Here is an 18590-nt window from a genome sequence, read left to right on the forward strand (position 1 = left end):
ACGAAGAAGTTATGAAAATGTCCCAGGCGGAGGTTCTTGGTTGAACGTGAACGTGCATTGGACTGTAAGGAAACAGAGCGCGCGCGCCTCATTATCATATTCAAACGAATTGCATTCGGCAGACCCGCGAAAAAGAGCACTCGGTGAAGAATAGCCTGCTCATGCGGCACTAACGAATTGCCAGCTGAAAGGATAAATAATCCGATACAAAGGGTAAGACACGTAGGCTTACTATGCCTTTTATTAGAGATAAACATGCTTTTAATGTTGTGAAAAAGTACAGTTTCCCATGTATTGACTCTGGTGCGTTTGCAACGGTTCAAATGCCAAACAAACCTGTGGAATGCAATCACCATTTCTCCAGTATTGTTCTGTATTTCAAAAGCGTGGCCATTTGTCTCTGTTTGCAAAATGTGTTTATTGCAGGCGGTCTAACCTCGGCTTCCTCAATTACGTTTCAGCCTAGGGTTGGGCCTCAAAAGGAACTCATGAGGGGCTGCAGTGGTTCAAGGATCTTCACATCCATACCCACACATGTAGTCAGAGTTGGCCTTTTGGGGTCAACCGAAACTAGGCTGAACACATTACATTTTTAACCATGTTTATTTCTGATAAAAGCTCGTTCATTTCATGATAAAAGCTAGTTCATTTCATCTGGCATGTAGCCCAGTTTCATAATATTATTTTATGTCCCAGCTGCTTGATGTAGTTTAAGTAATCATGAAAAAACAGGCTTTAGGGAATTCCCCCTCCCCCCGCCAGCTATTAGTGCTATTGATCACTGTGGCACCATCTCGCCTTATGAGAGTTCTATTCCCAGCCTATTGTACTACGTCACAAGGCCTGCTTCGCTATTGTTGGAAATGAGACCTGCCCACGTTGCTGGTAGTTTAAATTTAAACAACAATTACTCATGGAACTGAGGTTGTCCCATTGTTTCCTATAGGAAAATATAATTTTGTCTGTATTTTGCCAAATCTCGCAGTGTATATATATTTTTTAAATTGTCATGATTAACATAGTGTCCAATCTCCTAATTATGTAATACTGGGCAGTGTACTCCGTTAAAACGTTAGCTCTGGAATAACCTTTGCCACTGGACCGCTGTGCCCCCCCATTGTTTTCCTGTGGATAGGCATGCTGGTATATTTTGCCAAATATCTCGCAATGTGTAGTAGGGTCACTTTAGTAGGGTGCCACATGGGTGTTTACTTTGAAGTTCTTCTCTAAGCAGTTGTGGTTTGCTGTTGTGACAAAATATGCCTGGTCTGAACTGTTGGTTGTCTTTGGTTGAACACTGTCCCTTTAGGGAAATGTGTCTTGAATCTCAAACATAACACAACATCCCCACACAGTGCATAAATACATTCAACAATGTAAATCATGAGCAATATCACAAACTGTGGATGGGATAAATGTACATTTCATACAGTTCAGATTAATAGTGGGGTTGAACCATTTCTGGGGTCTGGCGGTTTGGTTATACATGGGATCAAATCATCTTTGTCACATGCTTTGTAAACAACTGGTGTGGAATTACAGTGAAATGCTTACAATATTTAATTAACTTTACTAGCTAATGAGAACATTGCCATCTAAAGTAAATTTCACAACATGATGGCGAAGCTGTTTCTTACCAAATATGTGCCTACTTTAGTAATGTCATTGTATTCCCAAGCATCTATAGTGTAATTTAAACGAGTCAATAGCCCATGTTCTACTTTTACTCATCCAATATGGCTGCTTCATTGATAAAAGGCAACGTTGTGACTGAGGTGCAAACCATGAATATGCAGCCTGATTTATTGTGGAGTTGGTTGTTGGAAATAAAATGTAATATGACATGTAGCCTCAAATTGAATTAGAATTATAACAAAGTAAACTTAACTAGGCAAGGTGAGGCTTAAAATCAAAGCAGAGGTTGGAATGGCAGTATTTTTAATTAGAGAATTTAGACGTGAGCTAGCCTCTTGACACTGGTTTCCTCTAGACAAACATGCTTAGCAACTGGATATTAACGTGTTTGGTGGAGAGAATACCCCCAGATCCACGGCAACGGTACCGGAGTGCCAAGTCTAGGTCCAAGAGGCTTCTAAACAGCTTCTACCCCCAAGCCATAAGACTCCTGAACATCTAGTCAAATGGCTACCCAGACTATTTGCATTGCCCCTCCCCTCTCCACTCTTGTCTTCTATGCATATTCACTTTAATAACTCTACCTACATGTACATACAACCTCAACTAACCGCTGCCCCCACACATTGACTCTGTACCGGCACCTCCTGTGTATGTATTTTTTAAATCATTTTTACTGCTGCGCTTTATTTGTTTTATCTTTTATTATTCCAATTTTTTTAGAAACTGCACTATTGGTTAGGGGCTCGTAAGTAAGCATTTCACTGTAGTGTTTGGCGCGTGTGACTAATAAAATTCCTCTAGACCACGATCAGCTGCTTTGTTTTGCTGACTTTGAGGGAGAGGTTGTCAACACTGCCAGGTCTGTCTCATCGTCGGTTGTCAGGCCTATATCACTATTGTGTTGTCAAACGTAATGATGTTGGCGTTGTGCGCGGCCACGCAGTCAAATCAAATCAAATCAAATTTTATTTGTCACATACACATGGTTAGCAGATGTTAAATGCGAGTGTAGCGAAATGCTTGTGCTTCTAGTTCCGACAATGCAGTGATAACCAACAAGTAATCTAACTAACAATTCCAAAACTACTGTCTTATACACAGTGTAAGGGGATAAGGAACATGTACATAAGGATATATGAATGAGTGATGGTACAGAGCAGCATACAGTAGATGGTATCGAGTACAGTATATACATATGAGATGAGTGTGTAGACAAAGTAAACAAAGTGGCATAGTTAAAGTGGCTAGTGATACATGTGTTACATAAGGATGCAGTCGATGATGTAGAGTACAGTATATACATATGCATATGAGATGAATAATGTAGGGTAAGTAACATTATATAAGGTAGCATTGTTTAAAGTGGCTAGTGATATATTTACATAATTCCCATCAATTCCCATTATTAAAATGGCTGGAGTTGGGTCAGTGTCAATGACAGTGTGTTGGCAGCAGCCACTCAATGTTAGTGGTGGCTGTTTAACAGTCTGATGGCCTTGAGATAGAAGCTGTTTTTCAGTCTCTCGGTCCCAGCTTTGATGCACCTGTACTGACCTCGCCTTCTGGATGATAGCGGGGTGAACAGGCAGTGGTTCGGGTGGTTGATGTCCTTGATGATCTTTATGGCCTTCCTGTAACAACGGGTGGTGTAGGTGTCCTGGAGGGCAGGTAGTTTGCCCCGGTGATGCGTTGTGCAGTCCTCACTACCCTCTGGAGAGCCTTACGGTTGAGGGCGGAGCAGTTGCCGTACCAGGCGGTGATACAGCCCGCCAGGATGCTCTCGATTGTGCATCTGTAGAAGTTTGTGAGTGCTTTTGGTGACAAGCCGAATTTCTTCAGCCTCCTGAGGTTGAATAGGCGCTGCTGCGCCTTCTTCACGACGCTGTCAGTGTGAGTGGACCAATTCAGTTTGTCTGTGATGTGTATGCCGAGGAACTTAAAACTAGCTACCCTCTCCACTACTGTTCCATCGATGTGGATAGGGGGTGTTCCCTCTGCTGTTTCCTGAAGTCCACAATCATCTCCTTAGTTTTGTTGACGTTGGGTGTGAGGTTATTTTCCTGACACCACACTCCGAGGGCCCTCACCTCCTCCCTGTAGGCCGTCTCGTCGTTGTTGGTAATCAAGCCTACCACTGTTGTGTCGTCCGCAAACTTGATGATTGAGTTGGAGGCGTGCGTGGCCACGCAGTCGTGGGTGAACAGGGAGTACAGGAGAGGGCTCAGAACGCACCCTTGTGGGGCCCCCGTGTTGAGGATCAGCGGGGAGGAGATGTTGTTGCCTACCCTCACCACCTGGGGGCGGCCCGTCAGGAAGTCCAGTACCCAGTTGCACAGGGCGGGGTCGAGACCCAGGGTCTCGAGCTTGATGACGAGCTTGGAGGGTACTATGGTGTTGAATGCCGAGCTGTAGTCGATGAACAGCATTCTCACATAGGTATTCCTCTTGTCCAGGTGGGTTAGGGCAGTGTGCAGTGTGGTTGAGATTGCATCGTCTGTGGACCTATTTGGGCGGTAAGCAAATTGGAGTGGGTCTAGGGTGTCAGGTAGGGTGGAGGTGATATGGTCCTTGACTAGTCTCTCAAAGCACTTCATGATGACGGAAGTGAGTGCTACGGGGCGGTAGTCGTTTAGCTCAGTTACCTTAGCTTTCTTGGGAACAGGGACAATGGTGGCCCTCTTGAAGCATGTGGGAACAGCAGACTGGTATAGGGATTGATTGAATATGTCCGTAAACACACCGGCCAGCTGGTCTGCGCATGCTCTGAGGGCGCGGCTGGGGATGCCGTCTGGGCCTGCAGCCTTGCGAGGGTTAACACGTTTAAATGTCTTACTCACCTCGGCTGCAGTGAAGGAGAGACCGCATGTTTCCGTTGCAGGCCGTGTCAGTGGCACTGTATTGTCCTCAAAGCGGGCAAAAAGTTATTTAGTCTGCCTGGGAGCAAGACATCCTGGTCCGTGACTGGGCTGGATTTCATCTTGTAGTCCGTGATTGACTGTAGACCCTGCCACATGCCTCTTGTGTCTGAGCCATTGAATTGAGATTCCACTTTGTCTCTGTACTGACGCTTAGCTTGTTTAATAGCCTTGCGGAGGGAATAGCTGCACTGTTTGTATTCAGTCATGTTGCCAGACACCTTGCCCTGATTAAAAGCAGTGGTTCGCGCTTTCAGTTTCACGCGAATGCTGCCATCAATCCACGGTTTCTGGTTAGGGAATGTTTTTATCGTTGCTATGGGAACGACATCTTCGACGCACGTTCTAATGAACTCGCACACCGAATCAGCGTATTCGTCAATATTCCCATCTGACGCAATACGAAACATGTCCCAGTCCACGTGATGGAAGCAGTCTTGGAGTGTAGAGTCAGCTTGGTCTGACCAGCGTTGGACAGACCTCAGCGTGGGAGCCTCTTGTTTTAATTTCTGCCTGTAGGCAGGGATCAGCAAAATGGAGTCGTGGTCAGCTTTTCCGAAAGGGGGGTGGGGCAGGGCCTTATATGCGTCGCGGAAGTTAGAGTAACAATGATCCAAGGTTTTACCACCCCTGGTTGCGCAATCGATATGCTGATAAAATTTAGGGAGTCTTGTTTTCAGATTGGCTTTGTTAAAATCCCCAGCTACAATGAATGCAGCCTCCGGATAAATGTTTTCCAGTTTGCAAAGAGTTAAATAAAGTTCGTTCAGAGCCATCGATGTGTCTGCTTGGGGGGGGATATATACGGCTGTGATTATAATCGAAGAGAATTCTCTTGGAAGATAATGCGGTCTACATTTGATTGTGAGGAATTCTAAATCAGGTGAACAGAAGGATTTGAGTTCCTGTATGTTTCCTTCATCACACCATGTCCCGTTAGTCATGAGGCATACGCCCCCGCCACTCTTCTTACCAGAGAGATGTTTGTTTCTGTCCGCGCGATGCGTGGAGAAACCCGTTGGCTGCACCGCCCTGGATAGCGTCTTCCCAGTAAGCCATGTTTCCGTAAAGCAGAGAACGTTGCAGTCTCTGATGTCCCTCTGGAATGCCACCCTTGCTCGGATTTCATCAACCTTGTTGTCGAGAGACTGGACATTGGCAAGAAGAATACTGGGAAGTGGTGCGCGATGTGCCCTTTTTCGGAGTCTGACCAGAACACCGCCACGTTTCCCTCTTTTTCGTAGTCGTTTCCTTGGGTCGCTGCAAGCGATCCATTCCGTTGTCCTGTTTGTAAGGCAGAACACAGGATCCGCGTCGCGGAAAACATATTCTTGGTCGTACTGATGGTGAGTTGACGCTGATCTTATATTCAGTAGTTCTTCTCGACTGTATGTAATGAAACCTAAGATGACCTGGGGTACTAATGTAAGAAATAACACGTAAAAAAACAAAAAACTGCATAGTTTCCTAGGAACGCGAAGCGAGGCGGCCATCTCAGTCGGCGCCGGACTTCATAGGTGAACATGGAGTCCAGGAGGAGGATTAAGCACACTCCTGAGGGGGCAACCCTCATAACCTGGGGGCAGCCCATCAGGAAGTCCAGGATCCATTTGCAGGGGGAGGTGTTCAGTCCCAGGATGCCAAGCTCAGTGATGAGTTTGGAGGGCATTATGGTGTAGAACACTGAGTGGGAAGGGGCAGTGTAGAATGGGTTATCTGTTGGGGCGGTATGCGAATTGGCGTGGTTCCAAGGTGTCTGGGATGATGGTGCATTTTTTTTTAAGCGTTTCATGATTGCCGATGGGAACAGGGACTATGGTGGTTTTGAAACACGTAGGTATTACAGACTTGGTCAGGGAGGTTGACAATGTCTGTGAAGACACTTGTTAGCTGGTCAGCTCATGCGCAGAGTACGTAAGCATTCTGGCTTTCTGAATGATAACCTATTTAAAGGTCTTAATCACATCGGGTACGGAGAGCGTGATAAGTCTTCCAAAACAGCTGGTACGCTCACGCATGTTTCAGTGTTGCTCACCTCGACATGAGCATAGAGGCTGGTAGGCTCGCGTCACTGGTGCAGCTAGCAGCTGGGTTTCCCTTTTTGTAATCTGTAATAGTTTGCAAACACTGCCACATCCAAGCATCAGAACCGGTGTAGTAGGATTTTTGCTCTTTGTCCTGTATTGATGCTTTACCTGTTTTGATGATTCGTCAGAGCCCAGCAGGAATTATTGTTAGTGTCCCCGCTCCTTGACAGCGGGAGCTCTCGCCTTTTCTCTCTGTGCAGATGTTGCCTGTAATCCATGGCTTCTGGTTGGTATATGTGCATACGGTCACTGTGGGATGTAGTCAATGCGTATCGGCAGCCTGACTTGCGTGGGGGTGTGCGTCGGTGGCAATCCTTAACCCCGCCCGTGCCACTCCATGAAGAGTGCTTCCATGCTAACCAAACGAACGCCACTGATTTTACAGATCACTGCACCTGTACATACCCCCTCTGTAGAGAGCCCATCTATCTACCTACCTCATCCCCATACTGGTATTTATAAAAAATAAATCAAAATTGCTCTTTTGCACCCCAGTATCTCTACCTGCACATTCATCTTCTGCCAATCTACCATTCCAGTGTTTAATTGCTATATTGTAATTACTTTGCCACCGTGGTCTATTTATTTCCTTACCTCATTACCTTACCTACCTGGTTAAATAAAGGTGAAATAAAAAATAAAATAAAAACATTTACTTCAAAGGTTTGCACTCTTAGGATTCTGTCAACCAGCCTCATGAGGTAGTCACCTGGAATGCAATTCAATTAACAGGTGTGCCTTGTTAATTTGTGGAATTTCTTTCCTTTGTGCAATTGGGAAAAGACCAAGTCCATATAATGGCAAGAACAGCTCAAGTAAGCAAAGATAAATGACAGTCCATTACTTTGACTGACCTTAATGTCTAAATCTGGAAAATTTCAGTGCCGTCGCAAAAACCGTCAAGTGCTATGATGAAACTTGCTCTCATGAGGACTGCCACAGGAAAGGAAGACCCAGAGTTGGCTCTGCTGCAGAGGATACATTCATTAGTTACCAGTCTCAGAAATTGCAGCCCAAATAAATGTGTCAGAGTTCAAGTAAGACACATCTCAACTTCAATTGTTCAGAGAAGACTGTGAATCAGGCCTTCATGGTTGAATTGCTGCAAGGAAACCACTACTAAAGGTCACCAATAAGAAGACTTGCTTGGGCCAAGAAACATGAGCAATGGAAAATAGACTGCAAGTCTGTCCTTCTGGTGTGAGTCCAAATTTGCGATTTTTGGTTCCAACCTCCGTGTCTTTGTGATGCAGAGTAGGTGCACGGACCTCCGCATGTGTGGTTCCCACCATGGTGTGGTGGTGCTTTGCTGGGGACACTGTCAGTAATTTTTAATAGATTTTTTAAAATTCAAGGCACACTTAACCAGCATGGCTACCACAGCATTCTGCAGCGATACACCATCATTAGTGGAAACATAATTTTGTTTGTCAGAAGGATAATGACCTGAAACACACCTCCAGGCTGTGGAAGGGCTATTTGACCAAGGAGAGTGATGGAGTGCTGTATCTGATCTGGCCTCTACAATCACCCGACCTCAACCAAATTGACATGGTTTGGGTTGAGTTGGACCACAGACTGAAGGGAAAGCAGCCAACAAGTGCTCAGCATATGAGAACTCAGCTGGTTGAGTGCCAAGCGTTTGCAAAGGGTCGCTACTTTGAAGAATCTAAAATATTTTGACTAGTCAAATTTTTGGTCACTACAAGATTCCAGATGTTATTTCTTAGTTTTGACGTCTTCACTATTCTACAATATGAACTAAGACTGCGCTACAGGGAGACAAAACGGACAGCTGATCGTCCTCGCAGTGGCAGACCACGTGTTACACCTGCACAGGATCGGTATATCTGAACATCAAACCTGCGGGACAGGTACAGGATGGCAACAACTGCCCGAGTTACACCAGGAATGCACAATCCCTCCATCAGTGCTCAGACTGTCCGCAATAGGCTGAGAGAGGCTGGACTGAGGGCTTGTAAGGCAGTTCCTCACCTGACCTCACTGGTAACGTCTCCTATGGGTACAAACCCACCGTCGCTGGACCAGACAGGACTGGAGAAAAGTGCTCGTCACTGACGAGTTGCGGTTTTGTCTCACCAGGGGTGATTGTCGGATTCGCGCTTATCGTTATCGTCGACGGAATGAGCCTTACACCGAGGCCTGTACTCTGGAGCAGGATCGAGGTGGAGGGTCCGTCATGGTCTGGGGCGGTGTGTCACAGCATCATCGGACTGTGCATTACAGGGAAGACATTCTCATGTGGTACCCTTCCTGCAGGCTCATCCTTACTTGACCCTCCAGCATGATAATGCCACCACTTACAGAACGAGCAGTGTGGCTGATATCCTGCAAGACGGGCATGTCAGTGTTCTGCCATGTCCAGCGACGAGCCCGGATCTCAATCCCATTGAGCACGTCTGGGACCAGTTGGATCGGAGGGTAAGGGCTAGGGCCCCCCCCCCAGAAATGTCCAGAAACTTGCAGGTGCCTTGGTGGAAGAGTGGGTTAACATCTCACAGCAGGAACTGGCAAATCTGGTGCAATCCATGAGGAGATGCACTGCAGTACTTAGTATCTGGTGTGGCCACCAGCTACGTTGACTTTTTTTCTATTTTCTTTTACCCCCCCCCCCTTTTTTTTTCAGGGACATGTTATTTCTGTTAGTCACATGTCTGTGGAACTTGTTCAGTTTGTCTGTTGAATCTTATGTTAACAGTACAAATAAAGAAACCCTTCAAATCAAAACTTGTCAGACACATGGTTAGCAGATGGTAATGTGAGTGTAGCTAAATTCTTGTGCTTCTAGTTCTGACAGTGCAGTAATATCTAACAATTCTCCAACTACCTAATACACACATCTAAAGGGGTGAATGAGAATATGTTCAGTTGAAGTCAGAAGTTTACCAATGCAGGAACTCGGTTTTTCACCATTCCTGACATATAATCCTAGTAAAAAATCCCTGTCTTAGGTCAGTTAGGATCACCACTTTATTTTAAGAATGTGAAATGTCTGAATAATATAATTATTTCTTTCTTTCATCACATTCCCAGTGGGTCAGAAGTTTACACAATTAGCATTTGGTAGCATTGCCTTTATATTTAACTTGGGTCACATGTTTTGGGTATCCTTCCACAAGCTTCCCACAATAAATTGGGTGAATTCTGGCCCATTCCTCCTGACAGGGCTGGTGAAACTGAGTCAGGTTTGTAGGCATCCTTTCTTGCACATGCTTTTTCAGTTCTGCCTACACATTTCCTCTGGGATTGAGGTCAGGGCTTTTTGATGGCCACTCCAATACCTTGACTTTGTTGTCCTTAAGCGATTTTGCCACAACTTTGGAAGTATGCTTGGTGTCATTGTCCATTTGGAAGACTCATTTGCGACCAAGTTTTTACTTCATGACTGATGCCTTGATGTTGCTTTAATATAGCCACATCATTTCGCTCCCTCATAATGCCATCTATTTTGATGTGCACCAGTCCCTCCTGCAGCAAAGCACCCCCACAACATGATGCTGCCATCTCTGTGCTTCATGGTTGGATGGTGTTCTTCGGCTTGCAAGCTTCTTGCTTTTCCTCTTAACATAACGATGGACAAACGGTTCAATTTTTGTTTCATCTGACCAGAGGACATTTCTTAAAAGCATGATCTTTGTCCACATGTGCAGTTGCCAACCGTAGTCTTGCTTTTTTTATGGTGGTTTTGGAGCAGTGGCTTCCTTGCTGAGCAGCCTTTCAGGTTATGTCGCTATAGGACTCGTTTTACTGTGGATATAGATACTTTTGTACCTGTTTCCTCCAGCATCTTCACAAGGTCCTTTGCTGTTCTGGAATTGATTTGCACTTTTTACACTAAAGTTCCTCTCTAGGAGACTATGCGTCTCCTTCCTGAGCGGTATGACTGCTGTGTGGTCCCATGCCATAGTTTAATACAAAGAGGAAATTGAAATGGTATGTCTGTGGATGGGCTCCATGTCAGTTGCAGATCTGGGCCCGGTTTCCTGATAGTTATGGAACTCTTTAACCATGCATCTGTCCTACAACAGCCCACGTAACATGTGTTTCCCAAAAACGCCACACAGTGAGAACGTTCTGTGAGTGTGTCACTGGATCATGTTTTTTGCTACTGATAGTTCAAAATAAAGGTAGGGCTGCTCTCTGATCAGCTTTCTCCATTATAATCATTCCCGAACATTAGTTACACAATAATGATGGATCGGCACCTTGACATATCACTTAACTGTTTACCCTATAATGCACTCAAATCAGATTCCTTTGGCACATCATTGCACACGTTAAACATTTTACTGTAGCCTGCGAATAGAACTCAATTGACTGAACTTTACATTTTTGCAAAACATGCTCTTTCTGTGCCGTAGACCAAGGTTTCCCAAACTCTGTCCTAGGGCCTCCCTTGGTGCAGATTTGTTTTTTGACCTAGCACTACACAACTGATTCACATGATCAAAGCTTGATGATGAGTTGGTTATTTGAATAGCTGTGTAGTGCTACAGCAAAAACCAAAACGTGCACCCAGGATTGTCCCAAGGACCGACTTTGGGAAACTGTGCCGTAGACTGATCAGGTGAAAGCTATGATCCCTTATTGTCACCTATTAAATCAACAATTGCTGTATCATCAGCATATTTTACTGTGCGCATCCTGATTCTTATAGGGGTACAATTGTTGATGTAGAGTGTGAACAGAACTGGCAAAAGGACACTGCCATGGGGTACACCTGTATTGCTGGTTTGTGGGTCTGATGTGTTCGCATTGAACAGCACTCTTCTGACCCGACTGGTGAAAACCCACTGACTTGAGACGCACATTGGCGTCCATGGTTGCAAGTTTGCAACAGAATATCAGGATGTATTGTGTTGAATACAGAAAGTTGCCAAATGATTCCGGCATATGAATGTCGTTTATCCAGGTGCATGGAGAATCATGTCGTTTACTCTGCGGCCTGGTTTATAGTAGGGATGGGTGAAAAATCTCTTTCATATTGCGATATTATTTTGGACAGTATATTGGTACTTTGACAACAAGTAACAATATTTTCTGTTAGAGTTAGCTAGCGCTAGTGGGCTGTACCTGCTCAAACTCTTTTTTTTTTTTTCATCCTGTAGCTTGTTCTCAATTTTTTTCTTATTTAGTGAGCCAATAATTCAGCTTTTTATTTCCCTGACTGATCAACTCGTTTCTATTGTCTCACTGCAGTAGACATGTATTGAGCTATATGTTTGGTACTTCAAATTGCAATTGAATCGCCACCTAAGTGACCCGATTTCGTATCACGAGTTACCTGGCAATTCTCAGCCCTAGTTTAGAGGAGAACTTGAAAGGGTCGGGTAGGCTTTGTGTGCCAGAGAGTGTTTGACTAAACATTGCCATTTTTTTCCATCTCTGTGATGGTTTTACGTAATAGAACTGACTGTCAGTAAATTAACTGTAGAAAAACCGTTACTAGAGAAGCACAACCTCATTCTTGCCAGTTTGCCAATTGACTGAATGCGGTTCTGTCCCATCTCCCCCAGATTCCAGTCTACGATGGAGATTGACAGTCTAATGAAACAGGCAAGTGATAGACCTGTCATGACTCTCTAATTCTGCTCATGGAGAGCTATATGATGTGCTGACTTTTGTTCTTGTCCCAGAGCCAATAAACCTTATTGGGTTTTAGTGCTGGTCTGGAAAGACTGCACATGCTGTAGTTGTCAAGGATGAAGGCAGAGCTGGTGAACATTAACTCTCTATTAAACCTATACTGTTTAGTTTTTCCTTGTTGTGAAAATGATTACACTGCACACTAAGTCTGTCTTAAATTAATACTCTTTGTCAGCAAGCTGGAGGTCAGTCAAACTTCAGTGCATAAAGTACTGGTCTGAAGTGAGCTCTAACATGGCAGTCCCATTAGTTCCCTTAAATACTGACAAGTTAAATTTGAATGATTTCGCTTATTCATAATGTTTGCTATACTCACGTGACTGACCAATACCTCAAGGTTTCTTTAAGCTGGGACGATGAAACTGAGATTTCTTTCTCTAAACAAGGTTCTGGGCGTACTGCCAAATTGCAGATACTGATAGTGAGGATTCGTTTAGTCACTTGCATGAACACAGAAATTGGTTTATAGAAAAGCACAACTAAAAAAAATCACACTGACAGGTTGGGTAACATTTCTGCTGAAATGTTTCCTCTCCTGTGACTTCATTGCTCTTGAGCAAAAAAAATGCCACACAGTTCCCCTCTGAACACTGTTCTTTCTTTTGCAGGAGTTTGTCAGTGTCTGGGTCCAGAAGCCACAATTCCACGAAGATGACTTCTGGCACACGCACGTTGACTATGAGATCTGTTTACATGTGAGTACTACTGCACAGCACACTTCACTTGATGAACATCATTAAACATTAACATCTTCAGCTTCTGAGAGATTGAGGAAGCTGTGTATTTATTGGCAACTTCTAACTTCATGACAATCTGAAGTGGGGTAATATTGGCTATAAACCCTCTGCTAATTTGATTTACCTTCTTCCTGTGTTAAGACCAATAGCATGTGTTTTAGGAAGAAGACTTCCTCTGTGCGGAGGCGATACAGTGAGTTTGTTTGGCTCCGGCAGCGTCTGCAGGACAACACTATGCTCATGTACGTATAATCCATAGTGATAGTTCACTGTAGGCCCTCTTCACTGCATCATTTGATCACTCCTGCAATGATGTATGCACTTGTCTTTCAGGGGTTGACTATTCATACTTTTGGTCATGTGGTGTTCGACGAGCAGGTGTCCACGAGCAGGTGTCCACATCTCTTTCCAAAATCATGAGCATTAATATGCAGTTAGTTGCCACTTTGCTGCTATAACATCCTCCACTCTTCTGGGAAGGCTTTTCATTAGTGTAGAAACATTGCTGCGGGACTTGCTGCCATTCGGCCACGAGCGTTAGTGAGGTCTGTCACTGATGTTGAGTGATTAGGCCTGGCTCGCAGTCGGCATTCCAATTCATTCGAAAGGTGTTTGATGGGGTTGATGTCAGGGCTTTGCAGGCCAGTGAAGTTCTTCCACACTGATCTTGACAAACGATTTATGTATGGACCTCGCTTTGTGCACGGGGCATTGTTATGCTCCCACAGTTGGTGGTACAGAATTGTCTAGAAATTCATTGTATGCTGTAGTGTTAATATTTCCCTTCAATGGAACTAAGGGGCCTCTCCCCAACCATGAAAAACAGTCCCAGAACATTATTCCTCCACCAAACTTTAGTTTGCACTGCATTGGGGCAGGTAGCGTTCTCTTGATTCATCACTCCAGAGAACGCATTTCCAAAATCCAATGATTGCAAGCTTACACCACTCCAACCAACACTCGGTATTGTGCATGGTGATCTTGGGCTTGTGTGCTGCTGCTCGGACATTGAAACCCATTTCATGAAACTCCCAGCGAACAGTTATTGTGCTGACGTTGCTTCCAGAGGCAGTTTGAAACTCTGTTGCAACCGAGGATAGATGCTCTTCAGCACTCTGCATTCCTGTTCTGTGAGCTTGTGGCCTACCACTTCGCAGCTGAGCTGTTGTTGCTCCTAGACGTTTCCGCTTCACAATAACAGCACTTACTGTTGACAGGTGCAGGGCAGACTTGTTGGAAAGGTGGCATCCTATGACAGTGCCACATTGAAAGCCACTGTTGTCCCTTTCCAGAGAGTTGCCCAAACTGCCTCCCCGGAACCCTTTCTTCAGTATGAAAAACCCCTACAAGGTCAACCAGAGGATGAATGGCCTGCGGGAGTTTCTAGAGATGTAAGTGTCCTTGTTTATTCCTCTCCTCAGCCTTATGAATGGCTGCCAGGTTTTGCATGTTCAAAAGGTTTGAAGGGATGATCCAGACATAGCCCATCTATGGGTCTGATGCAACCAAAGTCAGTTTGTCAGATGTTTTCCTACCTCAAGTGGTTGTCTGGTCAATAGTGATGAACAATTAGTGCTTTTGGAAGTCGTTTAGTTTAGATTTGAAAAAAATCACAGCTTTTGATTTAAGGTTCGAATTTTAAAAAAATACATTATGAAATGACGTTACAATGAGTTGAGCTTTCTAATAGAAATGGAGCCAAAAATGGTGAACATTAACTTATAAAATAATATGACTAAGTTTCTATTTGATTACTTTTCATTCCTTAAAGTAACCATCTCAGGCAGTAGCAGCCAGACGAGAACAGCTATACAGGGCATTCTGAAAGTATTCAGAGCCTTGACTTTATCCACATTTTGTTACTTTACATCCTTATTCTAAAATTAATTAAATGTTTTCCCTCATCAATCTACACACAATACCCCATAATGACAAAGCAAAAACAGGTTTTTACATTTTTGCAAATGTATTAAAAATAAACGTAAATCACATTTGCATAAGTATTCAAACCCTTTAATCAGTACTTTGATGAAGCAGCGACTACAGCCTCAAATCTTCTTGGGTATGACACTACAAGTTTGTCACAACTGTGTTTGGTGAGTTTCTCCCTTTCTATTCTGCAGATCCCCTCAAGCTCTCAGCTTGGATGGGGAGTGTCGCTGCACAGCTATTTTCAGGTATCTCCAGAGATGTTAGATCAGGTTCAAATGGATTATGGTCATTGTAGTTAATTACCATGTTTCTACGCTGAATTAGGTTGAATATTTGCTTAATGAAAACTACAACTCCCTTCAGGCGTGCGTCCCACAGCCCCTGACTTGATATCTCTCTCAGCATTGGCCTCACAAACTAAATGGAATTCAAGTAATTGAACTGAAGTTTGTCAATTAGTTTAATAACCCAAAAATAAAATGTTGGTTAGTTGCAGTGGTGGAAAATACCCATTACCAAACTAAAGCAAAGATGTGTTAATAGAAAATATACTCAAATATACTGAAGTATCAAAAGTGTCAATTTCAAATTCCTTTAAGCAAACCAGATGGCACCATTTTCTTGTTTTTTAAATTTAAGGGAAAGCCAGGGGCACGCTCCAACAACCAAATGTACATACAAAACGTGTCAGATCAGAGCCAGTAGAAGACCAGGAATGTTCTTATGTGTGAATTGAACCATTTCTGTCCTGCTAAGCATTCAAACTGTAATGTACTTTTAGGTGTCGGGAGAATGTATAGAGTTGTCAAATAAAGTACTGATACAAAAAAATGAAAGTAAAGATGCTTTCATGTACTAAAGTACTTTACACCACTGGTCAGAGTCCATAGCAATCTGGTGTACATCCCCTTTTGTACATTAGGAAACATTTTTGGGGGGGATATTTCTATCCCAAATGAATAGCAATATAATTCCATCACATGAATTCAGATTTTCCTCTAGTATGACATTTCCTTTGTAAAGCCTCTGTATAAGATGTTATATTTATGGCACCAAACGCCATCCAGTGGCTTTTACCAGCAACTTCATTCATTTCCTCCACTCCACTTGAAACAGAAGCCATTTATGAACTGATTATAATGTTGATCTCATTTTTGCCTAGTTTCTCCTGTCATAGAGATTTGGCATAGGGTACCAGAGCTTAGAATAACAATTCACTTAATCTCCTACCACACTTTGTAACCTGGAGCACTGTTAACTTCAAAAACAAATTGGAAATACGGCTTGTGTGGTGTTCTTGATAGTTGTATGTATCACTGTTTATTAATTAGCCAACAAATGAAAATTTTTCTCCTCGTCCCCAGTATCCTCCAGGACCCCCTGCTGCTGTCTGACAGTAGAGTGCACCTGTTCCTCCAATCCCAGCTGAGTACGACCAAGATGGAGGCATGCGTCTTGGGCCGGACACGCTACACAGTGGCACAGGCCATCCAGATGTGTAGCGACTGTCACCGCACACGCTTCCCCATAGAGAAGGGCAGCAAGGTGTACTTCAACTCAGACTGTGAAAGGTAAGTAACGGTATGAACTCACCTAACAGGTGTGGCATATCAAGAAGCTACAGATTTCGTACTAAATTTGACAGATTGATTAAGACTGTTTTTCAATGACATCCATTGACTCTCAACAGCGATTGTCTATGAAAAAATGCATGATTTGATATCAGATGCTGTCGGAGAAACGAAGCAAGCCGACATGACCTCTACCCTTTTTATTCCGTACTTTCAGCCTCACCAGCACCACGTCAAGTCTGGGCCACAGCCATGACTCTGGGGTCCCCCAGAGCCCCAGCCCTCTACCCTTTGACTGCAGCACCTGTGAAAATTCTGACGGCAACATTCGCATCCAGGATGCGGGATTCTTCAGCAGTCTGTCAGAGTCGTCGTGTGACCAGGAACACATGGAGCCCTGACACACCACTTCCACACACATGCACAAAGGGGCTGTTTCCCAGACAAAGATTAAGCCTAGTCCTGCATGCTAAATGGAGATTCTTTCAAGTGCTTTTTATTCCATGTCTAGGCTTAATCTTTGTCTGGGAAACTACTCAAAAGACTGTTTGCTACTGTTCCTGACGTGCTTCTCAAATCTCTGATTAACTGGTGGCATAGAAAGGTGTGGTTCTGTTGGAATTCTCTCTGCGTCCCCATCGTTCTTTTTAAAAAAGACTGAGCCATGTTTTCTTAAATGATATTTTATTGACATAGCCTCTATTGCGGACCAACTGGTGTTGCTAGTGAATGAGTCTTGTCCAAAACAGAACGTTGTCTTAATGCAATATCATTCTTGAATTCTAACTTGTGCTTTACATTTTGTTCCTTTGTATGTGAATCGGTTTACCTGCAATCATACTAGGAAAGGTTCTTAAATTATACTTTAAAAAAATAAATAACAATTTGCACAATTAAACTGTGCTATAAGGTTAGCAAGGGAGGCAGAGTGTTTGTTGTATAGGCTCACTTTTTAAAGTATTCCAAGTATGATTTTTTTTTTTTTTTTTAATTAAGAAGTAACTTGATGGTTTATTGACTTGGTGGTTGGTGCCCTTTGAAATCCTGGAATGTCCAAGTAATTTTTGTTGAAATGTGCTTTAGTTTCTTGTTAAGGTTATCCCTGGGCTTTCCTTCAGCATTAACTTCAGTAGGCTTAGAAGAGGCTGGTGGGAAGTGCTGTAAGTCTTATCGTGATGGCTGCTATGGTATCAAAAACATGAAACTACATTTGAAGCTTCCATTCCAGCCATGACAATGAGCCTGTCTTATAGCTCCTCCCACCAGCCTCTGGCCTAGATGTCTTCTGTTATGAGTGACGATCTATACTGAACAAAAATATAAACATTTAAAGTGTTGGTCCTATGAGCTGAAATAAAAGATCCCAGAAATGTTCAATATGCACAAAGCCTATTTCTCAATTCAAGTGTTTCTCCTTTGCAAAGATAATCCATCCACCTGACAGGTGTGGCATATCAAGAAGCTAATTAAACCACGATCATTAAACAGGTGCACCTTGTGCTAGGGACTAAAGGCCACTAAAATGTGCGGTTTTGTCACACAACACAATGCCACAGATGTCTCAAGTTGAGGGAGCATGCAATTGACGTGCTACTGCAGGAATGTCCAGAGCTGCCAACGTCGTTTTAAAATTTGGCAGTACGTCCAACCGGCCTCACAATCACAGACCACGTGTAACCATTCCAGCCCAGGACCACATCCAGCTGATGAATCTGGGTTGGCACAACCAAATAATTTCTGCACCAACTGTCAAAACGTCCCTGGGAAGTTCATCTGCATGCTCGTTGTCCTCACTAGGGTCTTGACCTGACTGCAGTTCGGCATCAACTGATGTCAGTGGGCAAATGCTCACCTTCGATGGCCACTGGCACACTGGAGGTGTGTGCTCTTCACGGATAAATCCTGTTTCAACTGTAACCGGCAGACCTAGTTTTTTTTTTTTTGTCGTGGATCAGTGATTTGCTGATGTCAACTTTGTGAAGAGTGCCCCATGGTGGCGTTATGGTATGGGCATGCAGAGCTATGAACAACTCACCAGAAATG

General features: G+C 43.8%; 1 protein-coding gene across 1 annotated transcript; it reads left to right on the top strand.

The window, feature by feature from the left end:
* Positions 1–17924, top strand: LOC118371109 (sorting nexin-10B-like). The gene is made up of 7 exons (XM_035756432.1): positions 1–213; positions 12178–12217; positions 12916–13002; positions 13186–13286; positions 14337–14435; positions 16341–16547; positions 16765–17924. The coding sequence occupies exons 2-7, from the start codon at positions 12191–12193 to the stop codon at positions 16946–16948; spliced, it is 705 nt and encodes a 234-aa protein (XP_035612325.1). The 5' UTR covers positions 1–213; positions 12178–12190; the 3' UTR covers positions 16949–17924.
* The last annotated feature ends 666 nt before the right edge of the window (positions 17925–18590 follow it).

This window comes from Oncorhynchus keta, chromosome 20, assembly GCF_023373465.1.
Source record: "Oncorhynchus keta strain PuntledgeMale-10-30-2019 chromosome 20, Oket_V2, whole genome shotgun sequence".
NCBI classification, from domain to species: Eukaryota; Metazoa; Chordata; class Actinopteri; order Salmoniformes; family Salmonidae; genus Oncorhynchus; species Oncorhynchus keta.

Bases quoted from the DNA above. Each gene is read 5' to 3' on its own strand.
- LOC118371109 (XM_035756432.1), top strand. From the start codon at position 12,191: ATGGAGATTGACAGTCTAATGAAACAG. The intron at 12,218-12,915 runs GCAAGTGATAGA...TTTCTTTTGCAG, and splicing joins TTGACAGTCTAATGAAACAG to GAGTTTGTCAGTGTCTGGGT. The intron at 13,287-14,336 runs GTACGTATAATC...GTCCCTTTCCAG, and splicing joins CAGGACAACACTATGCTCAT to AGAGTTGCCCAAACTGCCTC.